Genomic DNA, 22,745 nt, shown 5'->3' with positions numbered 1-22,745 from the left:
ATGGCTTGATATTTAATGTTGCTTTTTGTCAAGTCAGTTAGCACCTGCCCTTATGCTCACTGCAAGGGTGATTGTGATTATTTTCCTGCCTTGGGCAACAGGGATGGTCCTAGCTAGGTTTGGGAACTGGCCTAGGCTGAACGTTGGCATTGATAGTCATGTTACAAAAGCATGAAGCGTGAAGACAGTGTCGGTTCATCCCATCACAGCTGTCTGAGGTTTAGCAGAAAACTTTGGCTTTTAGAATCATTGATAGTGGAGTGATAGATCTTCCTCCAGAAGTATGAGAGCAAACACAATTGTGCTAGCCCAAAATGAGGCTCAGAATTTGATTCACAAATAAATACCATGTCTGAAAAACTTAAAACAATTGTTCTTTCTTATATTCTGTTCAGGATTACAAGATCAGCACACAGCTGAGCTTCAGAGCAGAATTGCCCTTTAATTTTACAATGCCTATAATTCAAGGCTCTTCAGTTACAAAGCCCCCAACTTTTGGGGAGAGAAGTCTTAATCCACTAGATACCACTGTGACAAGCATCACCTTCCTCAAAGGCATCTTTATTAAAGGAGTCAAGATAGCCTCCTGAGGGAGAGATATCACAAAAGCTCTGTAATAAAAAGAAATACCTTATTTTCCTTAAACCCTTTTGACCAACATCGGCGGCTTTGTTACTGGCTTCAGTGTTCCTTTGTTTGGAATGAAATAAGTCATGTAGGTAAAAAAGTATTCACCCAGATTTTGACTGGATTTATTTAAGAGATTGTTTATTGACTCACAGAATTATTTCAGCTCAGTTCCTTTTATAAAATGAGATTTTGGCAGTCTTGTGTGGAGCTGACAAGTCGTGTTGGCAGCTTAAGTTTGAAGTGACAATTGTTCTCCTTCACTTTTACATCACCTATGTATTTCCCACAATATCATACACTAAAATTAGATAGAAACAAGTAGTGTCCTCCAGTAATAAAATCTCTTCTAAAAACAGGACACAAGTGCTAAAGGAATTGCCTTATAGGTGAGGAGGTATGTATGAGTAGATAAAAGCACAAAGGAGAAGTTCTATTGAAATGATTTCCCATACCTATGAGTTTATGAAAATATAGTCCTTTTATTGTATTTCGAGCACTTGCTCTTACCCAATGGAAAGGCAGGGGGTAATTTGAAGTGCTTTTAAAGCTAATTAATCTGTCTGACACAAGGTCCAAGACTTTAGGGTGGCCAGAATCCACAAGGGGCTTACTGGACATATCAGCAGGGCAGTGTGTGAGCAGATGCTCCAATCCTGAGATTGATCCATGCTCTTTCTTCATACCCAGCCACCTTGCAGCATAATTGACCTAAATTTTATGGGAGTAGCAGGAACCTTAGTCAGGATTCAGGCAATAGTAAAGACCACATTTGACCAGTGTTCACTGTGAGCAAGTGGAGTGTCACGACACCTCCTTCCATGTTGCTCTTACTACAGCAACGTTTTGACTCTTTGGGGCAAAGAGCTTCAAATAGAAAAGATAAGGCTAAACAGCATCACTGAAGTTTCTTAAGTCTTGAAATGGAAAACTATGATTTTACACTTCTGGTAATCTGGTTTTGAAATCTCTTCTTAGGATCACAACTTCCAAATGACAGTGCTTTTAGAGGCACTGTGGGATCATCCCACCAAACTACTACAGCTCTTAAGGAGCTCTGGTTTCTAGACTAGTGTACTTTCACTCCAGCAGAATATAAGCAGGTTTTATCTCCAATTAAAAAATGTCCTTTGAGACCTGTGACTAATGCAAATATGTCTCGTGTTCTAGCTTTCTCAAAACAGTTTGTCTGCAGGAATATGACCAGAGAGAGTAGTGATTAAAACCAACAAGAGATGTTATCTCAAGTTTTAGTTTTCTTTGCAAGCATTTTTTCTTGCTTTTGTTGTAAGACAGCAAGCAGCACCAACTGCTTCACAATATTTTGGATGTTTTCTCCCACTGCCACTCTATGAGGTTTGTTCCAGAACCTCATTTTCCTGAAGGCCAAAAGCTTTTATTAGTCAAAACCAGCCCAGACTAATTTGTTCCTGACCTCCACCTTGAGACTCAACAGTCTGTGCGTTTCTGGCACTTAGTTCCCAGAAGTGTTCCGCAGTCACTGTGGTTATCCTCATTTCAGTTTTTCTACCACATAAGTCAAAAAAGAAAGTCCTGCCAGGATCACCGTGTTCTGTTGGCTTTGTGCTCACTTCTGCAGTGTTTATGTTCTAGTTCCTCACCCCTACAAGACCTTCATTATATTTACCCCAAGTTGGTAATGCCCGCTGTAGTCCAAGCTAATTCTCTTAGCATTATGACACTTAACAAGTTGTTTTAGGAGCATTCGCACTTTGTCCCAACAACCCTGTGAGGCTGAACAAAGCCCAGCAGCCTGGCAAAACAGACTTGGATTTCACCAGTGCAGAATCTGTAGCCCATGGAAGCATGGTGAGGAGCAGGGCAACTACCTTCTTATCAGTCTTTCTCATCTTTATTTTAAAAGGTTGCGTCCAATGAGGATATTATTCTAGGTAGATACTCAATGATTTCCTTACTTCTGGTTTTGAAAACCAGTAACAAATGTAATAAAAACAGACTACCTAGTGCTCTTTCATACATTATGCAGAGGCCTGACCAGAAGAGCAGTCATCTGCCACAGCCCCCCAGCTCCCAGGCCAGTCTTATTATGCTTTCTGAGTCACGTAACACCCTGTTTCCATAAAGTTGGAGGAGATGCAATCTCTTTTCTGTTTTTTTCCATAACTGCTTTTTATTTTTTATTTTTTGGTCCTCTCACTGATGTGCAGTGAAGCGCATGAGATCTAAAACATTAAATCAGCACAGCTAAAATTTATCTCTGAGCTGCTTTAATATGAATTATAAAATTGGCTTTGGATGGGCATCCTGCCATGATTCTTACTGAGGGGGAGAGAGTTGAGTTGAGCATCACACTACTGCAGTTGCAGGGACTGAGTAATTGAACTGGCTTGCTTTGATAGTGTAGTGCAGACTATTAGCAAGTTTTAATCAGTGAATGCTTCAAAACACTGCTGTCTACAAGAACAATGGATTAAAACTTATCCTTTAATCTGAAGCTGAAATCTTCAAAGACAGAGGATAAAACGCAATGTAAGGTGCAAGGCTGAAAAAGAAAAAGAAAAAAAAACACAAACAAGCACAGCAAAAAAAGCAAAACACTTCATCGCTTCTGCAAAAGCTTTGGGTGCACAGATAATAAAGGAGGCAATATTACTACATACAAGTTGATAACCTGTAACTGGTTGTATTTTGCCTAAACAAAACTTGGAAACTGAAGGAAGTGGGTGTGATGGTGTACACAGATCCAGTTGTGGATCCAGTCTGTGAAAATCTACCCAAATTGCCTCACTGTACTGACAACCCAGACAGGGCAATAAAGCAGAAGCCAAATAGCATGTTTCACCAAAGCTTTGCTTTCTGAAAACTGTGGTGTAAACAGTTTACATTGTGTTTGCAGGTCTCTAGAAAGTGTATCAGAAGAAACTAATGGCTTCATTCTTGGGGTTTGACAATAAGGTTTTAATACCCTTCTGCCTGCATAACTTGTGCACGTATTCTATCCTCATTCATCTGTTTATTTTTGAGCAATGTTTGTCTACCTAGAATAATAGAATAATATTCTCACAGAACACATCCATTTTAAAGCATGATGAGACAGACTGATAAGAAGCAGTGACTCAGAGAAAAACTTACTAGGCAAGATTATCTGCTGTACTACAATATTTCAGCATTACTTTTACTTAAGCTTCTAGAATCACAGAATCACAGAATCACAGAATTGTAGGGTTGGAAGGGACCTCTAGAGATCATCGAGTTCCAACCCCCCGCCAAAGCAGGCTCCCTACACCACATCACACAGGTAGGTGTCCAGGCGGGTCTTGAATATCTCCAGAGAAGGAGACTCCACCACCTCCCTGGGCAGCCTGTTCCAGTGCTCCGTCACCCTCACTGTAAAGAAGTTCTTCCGCACATTTGTGTGGAACTTCCTATGCTGTACTTTCATCCCATTACCCCTAGTCCTGTCCCCACGCACTAAAATTTGTCTGTTCTTACTGAACTTAGCAAGTCAGGGTCTTGTGCTTGTGTGAGGTAAATGAAAATGAGCTGAAAGGTTTAAATGTCCATTTCTAATAGAGAAATGTAAGGGTTTGCAGAAAAACCTTTGCTGTTGAAGTAGTGTCTTTTAATAAGAAGGGATGATTGCACAAGGTCAAATGAAATGCAAGAATGAGAAAGGAGATCAGTAAAGATAGGTAGTTTTGTACTTAGAGTTAAGTTTGGAGTAAGCGCAGGGCTAAATGAGCATTGAGCTTATTTATAATGCATAAAATAACTCACGACAAGTGGTGCTCCCTGGAGGTGTCTGAAGAGATGCTATTATACAACAGAACCCATTTGAGAATTACTATGGCAACATTGACAGTTCCTCAGCAGAGAAACCCATCCGCTACATGTCTGATTGCCCCTTGAGGTGGTTTAAAGACAGTATTTCTAAATTCGGATTTTATGAACCCTGGGTAGACATCTCTGAGATTAGATTAAGCGCCGAATTGCACAACATACCTAGCATCATCAAGAATGCTCTTGTGATGGCACTTATTGTTAAAATTCACCTCTGCCAGATACAAAGAAATAAATTTGCATGGATTGCTACACCTCCCAGGGCGTTTCTGAGTCTCCTTCCCTGAGGAAAAGACTGACCAGTTACTAAATAAGAAATTATCATAGTATCATAATATCATAGTATCATAGTATCATAGTCTCGTGTGGGTTGGAAGGGACCTTAGAGGTCATCGAGTCCAACCCCCCGGGATTCGAGCCTCCTGTGTAGATTCTTAGTCAAATCATTACCCAAGGCTTTGGTGAAGATATAAAAGTGATAATTACTGCCTGTCTCTGGAGCTGTTCCATCAGAGTATATTAAGACAGAAATCTTTTTTGTATCTCTGTGTAACATACGTGTTCTCAAGAGGTACAGCGGAAAAGACTGAAACACTGATATGTTTTCCATTTATCCCCTTCGCTATTATCCATTAAGAGCAGAGCATGTGCAGCTTGATTGCATTTCAGTTTAATTAGCATTTTACCTTTATTTCCATTATCATGGAAGGTCATTTATAATAACAGCAGCAATTGGGCTTGCAGCTGCCATAAGATCCCACAAACAACAGCAGTCACGTTCTCCCCTGTCTTCCTGTCAGAGAGGGCATTTTGTGCCTTGCTCACACAGAAATACTGTTGGCTTTCACCTATGGAAGCTAACAGTTCTCAAAAAGAGCTCCCAGTTTCTAGACAAACCTTGTAGTTATTTGTGCTCCGTGTACACAGCCTGGAAAAAAACATGTGCAATAATTTCATTATGAGTTAACTTGTTGACTTCATGTCACTGGATACCGAGAGAAATAGTCAAGCTATTTTTAAAAGGAAATGTTAGCCAATCCTATAAACACCACCTGCAAGAACCAGCAGAGAAGTTCAAGGTTCTCTGTTCTTAAGCTGTGGGCATGAATGATTAGATTTTCTAAGAGAAGAAATCTGCTTCGCAGAGACTTTGCTGGTTCACCTTTCTGTCTTCCTGCACTCCCACATCTTTTTCACCCACTTCCCATTTATTTTAAACAGGTACTTTGGGTCAGAGTCTAGAGGCAGAATCACTAACATAGTGAGACTTTTGCTTTCTGCAGGTATCGGAAAGTGCTGTAATAACTGGAAGTGCTTCAAAGCGTGTTTTGCAATACATTCACCAGTCCTAGGGAAAGGAAATCATTGTCACTCGTCAGAATTTGTTTCCAGTTCAACTGAATAGACTTCATCTCATCCTAAACAAATAACTGGTCTAAAAAATAAGAATGGAAGGGAAAGAAAAACAGATACAAATGAAGGGTTTTTCTTACTGGTGTCACTGAGTTAATTTACAACAGATGTTTCCAACAGCGGAAACACCAATTTTCACTTAGGCTGGTAAGCTGGGTGCTCTCTATTTGTCTCTCCTGAACAATTAAGACATGAGCTAATCTGGCAGCTCTGCTCCCACCACTGCCGGCACTCACACCTAACAGACTGTACTTTGTGCAGCTGGCAGCTTTCTGGAGAGAACAGCTGCTTCGTGACAGACCTTCCCAGCCCTGTTCTGTGCTCCTGACAGCAGCCGATGGGAATCACAGACCTCAGATATGCTCTGCTCAGCTAAAGATGGGAAGAGCCCTAGCACATAAGGAAGAGCCCTAGCACATAAATAACAGCTCTGTGCAGGGCCACATGGGGAGATAAGTACATTTAAAGAGAGCAGATGATTGCGTGGTGCACTAAGTACATCTAACGGTACTGCTGCATTGTGTGCTTACGGACAGCTGGACAAGCTCCCACCTCTCATGTCAGGCACATTCTTATTTGATGGTTATATATAGTTTTGTAATCATGGAAGCTTTGACGTGGACTTTATAGAATGTTCTTTCCTTTCTTCTTTCTTTTTTCCTTTTTTTCCTTTTTTTTTTTTTTTTTTTGGACATAATGCAGTACTGAGGACAGTGAAAGACCCAATGACCCAGCTGCAGTTATTTGCCTTTCATTGTAAATTCTGCCATATGCCAAGCCAATAATTTTATGTACTTACTCAGCAGGCTCCTTACCTCTTCCATCTCCAGTGAGAGAAAGAACATTTACCCAAGATGAATGAGCAAAGTCTGGAGACACTTGCTTCAATTTGCTTTAGCCTTTCAGTGTGTACAAGTAATGCTCATTAAATAGCAGAGGCTTAATCACACATACAAGATGAAGCTTACAAGGAGCTCTGAATGACTCAGGAAACTTCATTGACAAAGGAAGGATTGGAGTCTGCAGGCTACATTTACTTCAGTCTGTGTCTGGCTGCAGTTTGAACTACATTGTGGGAGGGAGAAACAGGCAGACAACTAAAGGTGACCTCTTCATAATTCTGACACTATCAACTTTTAAGTGACTAACTTACACTTAGTATAGCTATGAGTGGATTTAGACAAAAAATTATTTTGGTACAGTGTCTTCCTTTAAAGTCCCATAATCCTAAACCATTTTGGCCTCATCCTGGACATTGTCACTGGGCCTGAACTTCACCCTCTTCTGTAGTCAGAACATCCTGGACATGTACCAATTGAACTAAGTTTTTCAAAGGGTTATTTCTGAAAGAGATTGGCTGTTCATGTTACAGAAGCAGGATCCCCTAGCAGGAGATCCATGTTAGGGGGGTTCCACTTCTTAGCACCCAACACCGGAACATCTATTTTCAGAGCCATTCTCCAGCAACATAACCCAATCCTTCCAGCTAATTGCCAGTTTCTGGCAGTGGTAAAATCAGTAAATCTAAACAAAAGCAGCAGTAGGTTAATCTCTAGAGTAGTGGTAGAGTATTACTTGTGGTGATACTATAATATCTTCTTTCAATATTGACAATCTAGAATTCAGTTGCTGGCTGTCACAATTAGCTGTGTGTAATCCTTTCATCCCTTTGAAAAATGAGAGGAAATGCCAATTACTTGTCTTCCAAGTAGGAGGCTGTGGCATCTTAATCACTAACAAAGCATGGGGAGTGTACAGAAATAGGGGAGCTGAAGCAATAAAAATAAATAATATGGATCTGGTGTCCCACATACTTTCCACAAGAGCCAAGATAGGAGAGTAAATCACTTCACAAATGCAGAGAGAAAGAAATCTCATAGGCAATTGCTTCTTCAATCCATGAGAAGGGAAAAGCTTTCACTTTTGCTTTGAGCTAATGGTGAAGGTAGAGTTTCCTTGTTCTCCTGGCAGCTTCAGGACATGAATCTACACAGTCTTTGCTATGTGGTGCTTCGCCTTCAGTGCTCCAAGTATAATGACCAGGAGCACACTCAATACAGCTGGAAAAACTGGCAGAATTTTTTGTGCAGTTCAAGTAGACTAACAAGTTCTGCAAAACCAGTACAGCTGGTACATGGCAGATGGTTGGCCAAATTTTGGTCTATTGAAGTACTGATGAGATCTTTGGTGAAAGACAGCAGCAAAGTGGTACAAAGCAGTGATACTGTGGAGCCTGCTAAAAAGAGGTGGGAAATATGGGAGAACATAAATTGGCTGAAACTAGGAGTTTGGGCCCTAGCTTCAGGATACATGGCCGTGGGTGTTCTGGTTCTATTCCAATTCCATGCTTATATTCAGGTGCAGTTGTTTTCTACAACATCTCTCATTGCAGCCCTGGGCAGCCTGCCCTAGGTTGGCCCCTAAAGGTCTGTTCCACCTGGACCTGTCTGTACACCATAAGAAGATATGATCAGGGAAACAGTAGCAATATCCATTTCAGAAGCACAGAGTTGTGAGGGATTCATCAACAGCGTCAGTGAATGCTAATAAAAAGGCAATATGCTAGAGCTGCCAGACTGGCAGGCACAGGACCTGCGTATATTAAATTTGCTGTGTGCATACAAACAAGTGTTATAACAGTCTTTGCAGAGATTTAATTTATAAACATGAGAAAATGTGATTTTATGAAATAAGCAGCTGATAGTAAATCAGCTTGTTTTTTACTACAGGGATATAATGCAGGAAAAGAAAGATCCAGTAGCCAGGAGGCTTTCTGTGGGAAATGAAGAACAGAAGGAGCGCTGGTGCAGATACTGTATCACTTGTGATTAAGGCAAATATTCTTTGTGCCTATGAATGTGTGGTATTATTTTGTATCATCCCTGGTGTTTTCTATCACTTAGAAGTAATCAAAATGGAATGTGGTGAAAAAATGATATCTATTCCTCGGGACATTTTGAAACAGGAGGGAGCAGACCTCCCCGTTTTGTATGTCTCAGTTGATGTCCCAGTTTTATTTGTTTCAGCTTGCAGGTTTAGAAATATAAATAGCTTTTGAGGGAAAGTGTGTCCCTGGCCACCACATGAATATCTGAAGACAAATAAATGCAAAGCGGAGCTAGCCATACTTCAATATCAACCACAGCTGCCTTTATGGTAAAACTTCATTTCGCTCTTAGGGAAACCTGAATGAAAAGCTTGCATGCTGTTTTGAGAGCAAAGGATTTCCCTTGTGAGTTTTACTTCAAATAGATTTTGTACAACTGATTAATTAACATCAGCCAGGGGATATGAGGGAGGTCACAGTGCAGGGGAGCAGCTCGGACATGTTGATTCTGCTTCTGTCCTGTGCTGCAATGAGCACTGCTTATCTAAAAAAGGCCAGGAGAGTCAATGCCTGTGGTCCCCCTCAAGGGATGAGATCCTCTTCTGCAGTCTATATAAACAGCAGTGGTTTAGGTCTGCTTCCTGCTTATGTCAGTGATACACATTCAGTGGACACAAGCTAACTTGCTTCCCACTGTCATGGTTCATGGCTCTCTTGGCTTCAGGATCAGTGTTCTCCACCTCCCTGGGATAGTGCTCATCTACAGCAACCCATTCACCCCTCCAGTGCTGTGAATGTTCTGGCACTTTGTCAAATGTTTCAAGTGAGGAACGTTTTGGTTTCACCATTTTGGTTTGTTTCTCATGATTATCTTCTGATTTGTTTGTTTGATTATTCTCTGCTTTATTATGCCAGATATGAATGAAGGCACTGAGTGTTTTCAGGCAGTATACCTTACCTAATTTCCCACCATTAGCTCTTGCAGTGAGAAGGGTTCCCTGCTACAGCTGCCCTAGTTACTTGTGTGTCTCCTGAATGTCTGTTAGAAAGTGCTGTTCCCTCGTGTATCTCTGGTCAAGTGATACCAGTCAGTGCTCGAAAATAATGTTATTTTGGCTTCAGAGTCTTTATCTAAACTCCTTCCAGGACACACTTTCGAACAGCTTTGACATTGGGAATTGAGTGGATAGTGTCAACAGTAACATCATGAGCCTGGTGATGGTCACAGAGTAGCCTGTATTCAGATAAGAATAGGAGTCTTGCAAAAATGTTTGTTCTTGCTTTTCATTTCTAAGCCAGTTTGGGGGGGAGTCCCTAAGTGATTGACTCTTCTTTCTTCTTGGAGCTGGGGCTGTAGCTTGCTGCAGGCAGTTCCACAGGCTGAGATGATTTGGGCATGTGTGGTAGTGTGGGCAGGGACAGCCAAGTGGATGGCATGGCTGCTCCTTGGGTCAGGCCTCGCCATGGAAGCATGGAGGGTGTGTTTTGGTAGGTGGCTGAGAGGAGCTGGCCTTGGATGCCCCATCAGTCATCTGACATGGTCAACAACAAAGGCACGTAACAATGAACACTTATTAGTCATTGTTTTATAACTACAAGGTCAGACCCTTCTACCGACCCAGGTCTATCTCTTCATACACTTTGTTTGGAAAACGTCCTTGAGCCAGAATAAATGTCTGAGAGACAATTTTACCCCATTTTCTCCCACCCCTATGCCTACAACTGTGAAAGTCATAGACACAACACTTTGCTTCTTTCCAGTTTCATACCATTGACTCCTGCCTTTATGAGGCACAGACTTACAGATATGCTAGTGCTCAGACAGCACTGATACAAGTGGTCTGATAATTCCATACTGACTGGCTATTGGATCTGCCACATGCTGTTTTGGCTGTGTAGTTTATGCAGGTGTGGCTGGGTAATGCTGAGCTGCCAAAGAAGAGAACTGGTAAATTTGATACCAAGACTTCAGCGTCAGGATTTAACATTAACATGCTGCCAACAATTATAAAGAGAGGGATTACTGGACACTGGAGAAAGACTGTCCCCTAAGTTGGCTTGCTCTTTAAGCAAATATTTTGTCTCTTTTCTACTTTCTGAGGAGGGGGCAGGTTGGAAGAAAGACAGGTAGAAAGAGAATGTTCTATAGAGGTTTCCTGAACCATTTTGTGGGAGGATTGCATGAGAAGTGATCAAGCTCTGCAGAACCAGCCTCAGAAACAGAATTTTTGGCAACAAGATATGGAGCTGTTGACTGGAACCAAACTTTTTCTGCCAACATTAGTTGTTGAAAGCTCATGCAAAATAGGACGAGCCAAACCTCTGCCTTTTTCCTTAACAATTGTTGCTCTTTAAATCATTGCCTTCTCATGCGAAAGATTGTTTTATTCATCCATTGTGCATTTCCTAGAAATCTGATGGAAGTCATGTGTGTTTCTTCTAAGAAAAGGAAGCCAGCAGCAGTGCCCTGTTTTGAAGATGTGGCCTAGTCCTTCCTGAGTGAGTCCTTTCTTGTAGTGAGCATCAGGCAGCACACACATTTTTCATTAAAAAGGGCTCAAGGTGTTTATGTGTCCTCTAGAAAAGATCTCATCTTTCTAGTAATAACATTATGTATTATACAAGATAATGAATAGAAGTAGCTATAAATCTGGTTGCTTACCTTTGTGAGGACTGTTTGAGCAATATAATTTACTTTGACCAGCTGGTTTGTGTACCTACAAGATAGTGATCAGCCTGGAAGTATTCTGTGTTTTATGATATTTCTAAAAGAGGAGTGAGCAGTGGCAGTGGCTGTTTTCATTGTTTGGAGAACAGCAATTTACTGTGGTATTTTCACCAGCTGACAAATTAGGTTGGCTGTTCATTAAAAACTCAGGAGCTTGTGCCATCACCAACAGTCCTTCTTCCAGCATGTGGATTTCTTAGCTTTCTCTTCAAAACTGATGTGAATGAGCCAGCTGAAAGTAGAATGGCATCTGAAATATGTATAATTGAGCTAACTTCTTGTCTAAGTATTGTCATGGTTGTTATCACCATCTAGTTCTGTGATTCTTTTGGCAAGCCATGTAAATCTTTTCAGAGATTTATGCTCTTTTGTGTGTGAAACAAATACAGAGCACAGATGCTACTGATCAATTTTTATTAGTAATTTTGTGCATACAAAAAGTGTACACAGTGGAATCAGATGGAAAAAAAAATGGAAACCTTGCCTGAGTTTATGTTTGCTTGTTTGTTTTTCTTTTGTGAGAGACTTAATTGAAAATCTGACAGGAAATTAGACTGGAAGTTTTATCAACTGCTTGTATCTTTCCTATGACACCCCAAACTGACTTTTTCAACTATCTGGAATTTCTTGTGGATTTAAGGATATCAAATATGATATCTAAGCTTCAGTGGAAATAAGAAGAAAAAAAAAAAAGAAAGAAAAAGGTTCGTTCTCATAGAGTGCTTGGAAGCAGAGGATAAAAAACATTTTGTACTGTTATCTTAAAGAAAAAATGGAAAAAGAAAGTTATGGAAGCTAAACCGTTTGTACACAGCTCCACCGACTGTTAATTTCTTAAGAATCTTTCTGAAGAAACATTTAGAAGCATTGCTTTTTCAGAGGCAGCCTCTAGAGTATTTTGTCATGTTAGCCAACTGTTCCACAGGAGTATAAATCAATGGCAGCAAACCTTTTACAAAGTCCCTTTTGGATTTTGCCAGCTTATGTTACCTGGTACACAGTCTGTGTCTGGGGAAAATTACTCAGGAGTATCTACTTGGCTGTTGCCTGTTGGTACAAAAGAGATGAGCCTGTAAAACCAGTGAGGAGGAGGAGCAAGCAAGTCTTTCCATCTATCCTATTTAGGTGGAACTCTGGGGTACTGTGGCCAAGATCACACACAGCTGCTTTCATAGAATCATAGAATCACCAAGGTTGGAAAAGACCTAAAAGATCATCCAGTCCAACCGTTCACCTATTACCAATAGCTCCCACTAAACCATGTCCCCCAACACAACATTCAATCACTCCTTGAACACTCTCAGGGTCAGTGACTCCACCACCTCCCTGGGCAGTCCATTCCAGTGCCTGACCACCCTTTCTGAGGAGTAATATTTCCTATTTCCTAATGTCCAGCCTGAATCTGCCCTGGCGCAGCTTGAAGCCATTCCCTCTGATCCTATCACTAATGACACAAGAGAAGAGGCCAACCCCCAGCTCACTACAACCTCCCTTCAGGAAGTTATAGAGAGCAATAAGGTCTCCCCTGAGCCTCCTCTTCTCCAGGCTGAACATTCCCAGCTCATTCATCCTCTCCTCATAAGGCCTGTGCTCCAGACCCCTCACCAGCTTTGTTGCCTCCTTTGAACATGTTCCAGGGCCTCAGTGTCTTTCTTGCAGCAAGGGGCCCAAAGCTTTGATTTGAGCACTGTGTTCTGCAGAGGCTTGCATCTGTCTCTAAGGAGAGACCTTCATGCTGTGCCAGTTGATAATGTGGTTTCTTAAAACCACACTTCTTTCCCCAGGGACCTTGTCAGCAGTGGATTGTCTTCCTCCACAGACTGATATTCGGTAGTTGTCCAAACAAGGGAAGAAGTACATTTGAAACTGTTCTGAGAAAGGTACTTAGCTGTTTACATGTGACAGGAAGCTTTTAAAGCAGACAACCTGAAGCTGATTAGCAGTTTAAGTTTAAGCTGCTAGAAACATTTCAATGTGGACAGAAGGAAAAAAGAAGAAAAAGCTATAAGGAATCTTATACAGGGAATAATTTCAGGCTATGTAAGTATTACTGACAACAGCAACACGGAGATACAGCAGGTTAAGTTTAAATGAACTGATTATAACTCTGTATACCTTGATATAAAATGCAATATCATTACAACCACCAACACAAATGGCAGCTAAACATAACTATTCATTTCACAGGCCACAGTCTTCTCCACAGATTGTTTGACTACAGCTTATTCATCCACTAATGCATTTGACATCTGCAGATTTAATATAATTTGAACTCTTATCAGTCCAATAGATGGAGTCATCTGTACTGAAGAAAAGGTTCTGTGTGACAGCTGCAAATATTCAGTACCTAGCAGAGGATATTTTCAAGAGGGGACAGATTTATTCAGAGCAGATGAAAACACTGAAATCATATGTATTCAGGGTACAGTACTTTGCAAAAGAGATTTGGCAGATATAATGGTGCAACTTTTGTTTCAAAAATTAAGTATATATTTCAAGAAAGGGATACAAGGAGAAATACTAATTTCTGCTATGTGGATGTGGGGCTTTCTGAAGTCAATGCAGATTGCTTGTTCATGGGGTCTTTGCAAAAAGAAAAGAAGTAAGATTGGCAACAGAAAAATTATGCTTGCATTAGAAATGGAAGGACTTCACCCTGGTTACTTGATGACACAGTGTCTGTGCTTTGTTCAGAAAAAGCAATATTAGAAGTGCTGTGGAAGTGGATAGACTGAGATTTGCAGCATGGATTGGAGAGATGTCCCTGGCTAGACAAATTGTCACAACCCTGTCAGGACAAATCAGTTGTAACCCATAGGAGCTAAATACTTGTGAAAACAAGTCATATTTCATCCTTCATGCTTTTCAAATCTAATCCTGTTTCAACAGTTTTCTGAATATATCAGATGATTGATGTTGTCACACTGCATACAGGATTTACCATTCTGTCATTTGTATTCAGTATTTTACAATCATTGTGTTGCAAGCTGGAATCTTAAACAATGCTACACTTTTTTTTTGGGGGGGGGGGGGGGGAGGGTTCACCTTATCTGTAAGAACAATCCCATCCAATCCCCAGTGACATTTCCTAAATATAGACCTAGAATAAATTGGTAGGTTGCTTAAACCTGAATGTGCACGTATACGTGTTGTATTTATTTTTAAATGTGCTACAAAGTGCTGTAAATGAATATATGAACAGGACATTGTGAAATCATAAAAATAACTAGGCTGGATAAAACCTTGAAGGCCATTGACTTCATCTTCCAAGTCCCGTCACTAAACAATGCCCTTTAACACCACCTCCACATATCTCTTAAATACCTCCAGGAATGGAGACCCCACCTGAGCAGCCTGTTCCACTTTCTCTCTGAATAAATTATTCCTAATATCCAACCTCAATCTGAATCTAAATGCGTGAAAGGAGAACATATATGCTTAGTTGTGTCTGTATTTGGTCTAGTTTCATAATAAACATCATGGGATAGTCCCAGTTACTCAGAATATTCTTTTAAAGGAGAAGCAGTGGAAAGGTCATTACACTGAAAAAACTCTTCACTCCTAAATTTCAGCATAAAGTAATGTCAGAGATTTTTTTTTTTACCTTTGCAGATGCCTGCAAGGGCTGTGCGCTGATCACTTGTGGCCTTAGGCCTCAAAGTGGCATTTAAATGGTATTGTATCACCTATGATTATTTGCATAATCGTAAAATCACTTTAAAAGGGGAAAAAAAATACTGTCTTCTGGTACATCGGGAATTCCATTGAACACTTTAGAAGTGGATATCTTAGTTCCTAAAGGACAATTGACCTTCAAATCTCTATTACTTAAACTTACAGACCATATGAAATTATGAAGCTACCCACGTTATGTGTCACTTACTGCCGAACCCAGAGCAATAAGAGTCAACTCGGGGGAAACAGCAAGAGCTGAACTTGTTCTTTCAGACACCAGCTGCAGAATATTGTTTTGGTATGCTTTCACATCTGCTACATTATTTTCTTTGTCTTTCTCTGTTGCAACAGGCCTTGAATAGGGGCATCGCTGCTGTTAAGGAAGATGCTGTGGAAATGCTGGCCAGCTATGGACTGGCATACTCCCTGATGAAGTTTTTCACTGGTCCAATGAGCGACTTCAAAAACGTCGGTCTGGTGTTTGTGAACAGCAAGAGAGACAGGACCAAAGCAGTTTTGTGCATGGTTGTGGCTGGCGCTGTAGCTGCTATATTCCATACCTTAATAGGTAAGGTCACTTCACATCTAATTAATGCATCTTTTAATTTACTTCCCTTGGCTTGTCTTCCAACTAATTCATCTGTTGTTTTATGATTTTATGGGAAGTGCAAGGAGAAGTGCAAAAGCAATGAAAGCTTGGACCACTATCATGCCCAAGGCATGCAATTTCTCAGTTACATTTAAGCAAGTTATTAGGTGTCAGATTTCACCTCCAGGGCTCGCCTGCCTGGCTGCTCAATTTGCTCATCTTTTTCAGTCAAGTGTATGAGCAAGATGTTTTAGGTAGAGCTATTTGTCAGATTTTGGTGGTACTATTGATGAGTTCCTCTGTACTAGTCCCTTTTCTACTTATGATACAGTATAAAACTCTAAGCTAGTAGGTGCCAGCAACCTCATTAAAATATCAGGTATTACTAGTGCTAGTACATCATCCACTTCTGTTGGGAATTAATTTGTGAGAGATGAAGTAGTTGCTAAGAGTACTTTATGCCAAACTGAGGTCAGTTCTTTGAGTGTACTCGGAAGCAAGAAAAATACATAAGTAACCATAAACTGAACATAAAAAGTGAAGCAACCACAGGATTTGCCAGTTCCTGAGAGCCTGGAGAAATGTTGTATCAACTCAAGCAACAACCAGAATGTCATGTTTTGGCCCAATGACACGGGACCATAGCAATAAAAAGCCATGTGATCTGAAAGACTTAAAATCCATCATCTTCAAGATCTGCACTGGATTGTCTGCACCTTGTCATTCATTCCATGGAATTGAAACCTCTGTAGCTCAACAGTGAGGAAGAGAAGACACTGGAGGAAGAAGCGGAGAGTGAACTGCATTCAACAGGTACAATTCTCAAAGCTGGAAGCTGTGTGGCAAGGGAGGAGGGAGGTAATGCAATAGCCTGTGGAGGCGTTTGTTGATAACCAGCAGTAGCTTTGAGCTGGTTAGCCAGCAGTAGGGGATTATTCTATCGCTTGTGAATGGGAAAAGCAAGTTTGATTGCAATTTTGAGAATTGAGAAGTGGTTTGGAAATGGGGCACCATTTGCTGTCTGACACTAATGCATCTGAAGAACAGAACCTGCTCAGCATATAGTTTCTGCCTGGGTAGAGCAGGTAAATGTGAAGGCCCCATGCTCTTATCCTGTAACAGGTTCCAGCTGTCGTTAGCGGCTCTGTGTGCCTCCCAAGCACTCCACTTTACTCTCTTACTTCACCACTGATACAGCAGTCCTATACAGTTTATTTTTACTCTGTTTTACAGTCATATTAAATGCTTTCAATAATGGCTTGCTAGCCACAGAAAGTCCATGACAGGGATAAGCTGTTGCTAATTTTCTAATTTGAACCCATGCATTCAAGTCAGTTTGATCTCTTTTCACCTATTGATCATTTCCTCAATATGTTTACATTTGAGTTTGTTTCAGTGAGTCACTATTAAAACTTTGGGTCATTTGTAAGTTTGCCTTTCTGATTTCTTTGCTTGGAATGTTTCTTCAGCCCCCAGAGCTGCTATTTTAGTTTCACACTTGCTTTCCTGCCATTCCTTGTCAATGTTTTTGGCTTAGCCGGGTGGAATAATGGAATATTTTCTAGTCATTTAAAATTTCATTTGAAACTATTATAGATTTTTAAGTGTAACTATCGAGTTTCCAGGTGAAAGACATAGCTGGATTTTCCATGTGGGACTTTTTATTGAAGGGAGTTGTTTGGGCAGCCACTTGAAAATATGCCAGCCCAGTCTTTTGGTTTTGCCTGGAAATAGAGCCCTGCTGAGTTCAGAACCTCTGAAATGCCCTCTGTGTAGATATTAAAAAATAAATAAAATACAATGGCTGTACTTTCCATGCCCCAAAGCTGTTAGTCAAAAGGCTTTCCACAGTCTTTCAGCTGCTTATGATGGCAGACTGCAAAATATTTTTTAGTATTTTAACTTGTCTATGCCTGAAAATATGCAAAGGCCACAGCAGGGACTGGCAGAGCGCCCAAGAGAATGGAGTTAGTCAGATTCTAGCACCAATTGCCTGGGTGCAGTGTTGCCAAGTGTTGTGTTTCAAGTTTCCTTTGAACATGTTTCAAATCCTAATTATTCTTTTCTGAACCTCAGATGCACAGCTTTCCTAGCAGAAGGAAGAGAAGGAGTCCAGTGGCAAACAGGCAACCTCCTAGGACTTGCAACTACTCCCCAACAGCTGCAAGCCTGTTACAGACTCTGCAGGAGACAAAAATTCAGGTTACTAATGTTCAGCAGATGAAAAACTGAAACAAACACCACTCAGGGGACTTAATTTCTTTTGCGTGCCATATGTATGGGAGTAAAGAAGATGGCATGACTGCCTGCTGTGGACTGTGAAGCTCAGGAGATGGAAAAGGAAAGAAAAATCCCAGTGAAGCAAGAAGTACAGAAAGTCAGAAGGAGGAAAACAAGTGATGGTTGAAACACAGTGACCACAATGAATCACCACATTTCTTACCGTGATTGAAACTATTTGCTGTCTGTACGCACAGCTACTCACAAACAGCAGCCTCTACTTCCTTAAAACGTCAAAACAGACCATTTTACCCAATTAACTTTGTTGCTTCAGCACCAGCTGCCCATACTGCTCCCTCTCAGAGGCTAACTCTCATGGGAGTGACTGGCTGAGACAAACTGCCCCAACTCACAGTTTAAAGCATTGGGTCCCTAAGTCATCACTGCATCATGTTCTAATCTGCAACAACCTTACCAGTAGTTCCTATAATTCTCCTGTGCAGGTAGCAGTAAGAACCAAGAAACTAACTGACTTGACCAAAAAGAACTGAAACAATATTCTCTCCCCACTTAAAGTGCTGCTGTAAACTTTGGTCAGTACATTATTCCTTCCTTAGCTGTTTCAGTTGTTATCTAGAAAAAGAAGGTAGTATGCTGCCTTCCTTCCCTTATGCTATTTTAGGAACAGCTACTGCCAGCAGTTTAGTTTCCTTGTGGGAAGGAATGTAAAACATCTATTTATTTCAGAGATTGGCTTTTGAGTGGGAATATTGGGCTATAAGAGAAATGATTCAAGATGATAAGCCTGTGTGTGCATATTTTTGGCATCTTAATAAATTACCGATTTGAGAGAGAGAGAATGGAGCTTTCATGTATAGAACATCGTGTTTCATAATGCATTCCATAGGTGCTGTTCCTCTGTACTAAATAAGGCCTTTTAGCTCTTGTCTTGTGTTTCTTTGACAAGAAAACAGCACTGTTCACTGCTTCACTAATTTACTGAGAAAGGGTGTACTGCAAAAGTGCATCTCCTTTTGCTTGTTAATGTTGCTTTCTACAGTTCTCTGAGGTTCTAGGAATGGCAAGAAGTTACTTCATTAAACGTCCTTTTTGCTTAAGTAGACACCCTTGTCTGGTGCCTACTGCGGCTGACCAAAATTATATGATGGATCATTTGGCATCACCAGAACAACAAAAAAAAGTGGTGGGATTTTAGTAACAAGGCAAACACAGCAGGCTGGCTGCCCAGTAAGTGTAAGTGACCCTATTGTTTTGTTCCAGTTTATTACTGATGTGCTAACAGACATCGGCCTCTCATGCACAGATTGCTCAGGTGTAAACTGGATCAGTTAGTAATTTTTTTGAACCTGCATGCTCGGTCATGCTTCATATACATGAAAGACCTTTCCATGATTAGGTATCATAGTGGAGCTTATGCCAAAATGAGTTAATTTTTCCGGTCAGTCTTGTTCTCACATGGCCACTGGTCCGTACTAAACTTTTTGCCCAGGAAAATGGTGATAGCATAGGACCACAAACTGGAATATAAATCAGGCTTGCTTTTTATTTTTGTCTACAAAAAGATGATAAGATGTTATTAATTTTAAAAAGTTTCCCGCTTCATCATCTTCAGGTAGCTGTTGCTAAAGCAATGACTTGTTTCCCCAGCTGACCCACACCTTTCTTACAACACAGGGGCTGTTTCTTATCAGCAAAGAATTCAAGAGCAAAGGAAGAATGAAGGAAACCTGTGACCACAGCATTTGTTGATTTTAGAATAGTAATTGTTTTTTAGTTTTGAAATTCGCATGATGTTGACCTACCCAAAGGTAATCCAGGGACCTTTTGACATTGGCAGATTAGGAAAAAATAACTAATTCAATTTTACAACTATGGCTGATCACAGAAGACAACTGCAGTTATCAGTGCGCACCAAGTTTTTCCTGAGCTGGTTTCCTTATTCATTCATTGCTTTGAGCAAAAGAGAAATGTAGAGCTCAAGACATCCTGATCATCTGGCCTTCTGCACTGGGGACCCAAGCTGCTGCTTCTGCTATAAGTCAAGCTAATCAAAGACATAGAGAAATCTGTGTAACCTGTGCCATCTCCAAATGAAGACTTGCCATTAACATTTCTTATTTTCAGCAAATTGGTATTTGGCTACCTTCCCAAATCACTTAGCCAGCATTGGCCCTGTGAGACATCATTCTGAATAGCGGCAGAGTCAGTTTTTATTTCTCAAGTGTCCAAATTCATTTTTAAAGCTGGCACTGAAGTACAAATATGAAATACATCTATAAGAAACCCACTTTAACCCCAAATCATTCTTGGATTATTATTATTATTTTTTTCTTTGAGAAAAGCAAATATTGACATTTGAGGATCTGTGTCTGGAAGTAAGTGGTATCACTTCCTGTGAAGGTTTCTTTTTGTTTTCCTTCTGATGTAAGTATAACATGCTGGATTGTAGACAGCCCCAATATGACCACAGTGCAGCTATTTATTTGAGACTACTGGCATTGTTAAGAGTGTGTTCACTTGTCTCAAGGATGCCTGAAGTTTATGTGGTAATAATCAGCTCATTGCAGGAATCAGTGTAGAGAAGAGGAGATCCAATTAGGTGCACAGTATTTCAGTGTCATTTTGTAAGCTTCTGGGTCCTAAGACAAAACTAGGAAAGACAAAAGCAAAAACTCCTGCTTAAATTCTGTTGTATCAGAAGCAAAACTAATCCACAGACATCAAAATAAATGAGTTATTACAAGAGCAAACAGGCAATATATCTTGGAGTTGGACTTCTCTGTTTTGGCTGAAATGATGCAAGGAATGGGAAGAGCCATCTGCTTTAGATTCTTGTAATACTCTTCAGCCCTGTTGTCTGTTATTAATTTCATACCATGCTTCATAGTAAGTATGTAAGGTTGCCCAAGGTTAAGTTCTAATTGCATCAGCAGTTGCTTTAGTCTCAGCTCAGAGACACATGCCTGTATATTTGTCAGTACATCTCAGCTTTTTGAGTCCTTCTTTCTGAGAATGGAAACATTCACTGACATCAGCAAAAGTGATTGTGTGCTTTCACACAGTGGAAGAAAATAGTTAAGTATTTTAGAACTATCTTTTAAGCTTAGCTTAGCCACTATTATTTTAAAATCAAAGTCACAATAAAGCTGATTTCTTTTGGATGGGGGAGAGAAGGGGAAATCTTAAAGCTTACAAAGCCTGGCTCTGATATCCTTAGAAATCCTAAAAAATTGGTGCTGTGAGCTGTGGTTATGTAAGTACTTTGAGAGTGCCCTGCCAATGAACTACAACCGTGTAGTGAACTGGGTGTTCCTAGGTGTGAGAGTAGTTCAGCCTTTGACCCTGCTAATTCTGTGACATTTAATGGTTACTTAAAGTTAATAAATTAATCAACATACTAATAGCTTTCAAAGAAAAGAAAAAAAAAAAAGTTTTTTATTATTCATTTTCTAAGCATTTTAAAAGTCTCCTTTAAAGTAGGAAAGAAGACCAGAGGTTGAGCATGTAGAGAACACAAATGTTGACTCCTGTGTCATGATGTCTTGACATCATTGCACTGATGGAGACCCTTTTACAAAAGCAGGTTCCTCAGCACCTGGACTGAGATTTTGCTTGTTTCCATGTGGGGAATAAGACTCTTGTGTTCCCTGCAACAGTTTTTAAGCTTTTGTGCAGGAGGAGTTTAATGTGTCTTCAGTAGACCCTAAGAGAGAACTCAGTGAATCTGGCCCTCATAGGTAGCTTTCCTCATGTGCTTTCCAAACCTGTTCTCCTTCATTCAGGAAAGTCAATGTAGAAACACTGATGTAATGCCCTGCATTTAAAAGCAGGTTTTTACAAGAAGTTAGCGTACAAAGATCTGTGCATAACAGACAGTTTTCAGAATACTGAGTGAAAATTAGGGTATGGGTATTGGTGCAAAATTAAGAAGGGGCTGTGATTATACTTGTGTCTAGAGTGCTAAAGGAACTAAGCTGGACTCTCTGAACTCAGAAAAGTCTGAAGTTCTCTCCTGATACCTTTTGAAAGGAAACAAGTCCAATTGTTATGAAGAGGCTCAGAAGGAAAGCTCACCAACTTGAGTATTGCTGGGTAAAATGAGAGACTGTGAGCCCAACTTCAGTAGATAGGGACCAGCATGGGGAAATGGGGAGGTTTTACTATTTTAATATATTTGGGGCGGTGTGAGCCTCAATCCTGTCTAGATTGAGTCTCGCACTTGTTCCCAGTGCTTTTGGACTTCTTTCTGCTCCCTTGTCAGTGCTGTAAGCCATTGAGCTGCTGTATACCTAAGCCATCATGAAACACTGATGAGTTGAGTTAAACTCTTTTTTAGTTGCTTCCAAACAGTTTATGAGTTAGGGAAGTTAGTTATGGGCTAGAATGATCGAGTTGCACAACTAATGCAAGTATTTGTGGGTCTAAAGATATGACCTGCTTTCATGAAAAGGATGACTTTCCTAAAGTACCGCATGCACAATTATACTAGAATTGTTACAATCTGAAAAACAGGAAAGTGTTCACATTAGAAGTGTTTATCTTAGGAGAGACACAGACAGAAGAGTAGTGAGATAGGACTACCCAGGTATAAGTAACTTTGCAATTACTTGTGTTGGGAGTCTGTACAGCTCAATCTTGTTTTTAACAACCATTATAAGGGTGTAGATGAAGCTATGTGATAATAAGCAGATCTATAATATGATTTATAAAAATTGAAAGCTATTTGGATAACTGAACTATGTGTATTTATGCAAGTCCTGAATTTCAGGCATGCTAGCCTTCCTTATTCCATATCATAGTTCTGTGTTCAACCCAGCACCTTG

The 22,745-nt window shown here is 40.4% G+C and overlaps 1 protein-coding gene and 1 long non-coding RNA gene across 3 annotated transcripts in view; both read left to right on the top strand.

Moving 5' to 3' along the window:
• The window catches only part of ANKH (ANKH inorganic pyrophosphate transport regulator), a 101,628-nt gene that overhangs the window by 40,860 nt on the left and 38,023 nt on the right, over positions 1-22,745 (top strand). For both annotated transcript variants that reach the window (XM_015854397.2, XM_015854398.2), the window contains exon 2: positions 15,444-15,660. In XM_015854397.2, the coding sequence (XP_015709883.1) occupies positions 15,444-15,660 (217 nt within the window). The remainder of the gene's footprint in view (positions 1-15,443; positions 15,661-22,745) is intronic.
• Positions 15,669-19,617, top strand: LOC107309522. The gene is made up of 2 exons (XR_001553217.2): positions 15,669-16,494; positions 17,758-19,617. It is a non-coding gene; the product is annotated as an uncharacterized LOC107309522 (long non-coding RNA).

The sequence above is a fragment of the Coturnix japonica genome, chromosome 2 (assembly GCF_001577835.2).
Source record: "Coturnix japonica isolate 7356 chromosome 2, Coturnix japonica 2.1, whole genome shotgun sequence".
NCBI classification, from domain to species: Eukaryota; Metazoa; Chordata; class Aves; order Galliformes; family Phasianidae; genus Coturnix; species Coturnix japonica.
This window is presented reverse-complemented; position numbering and strand designations above follow the sequence as displayed.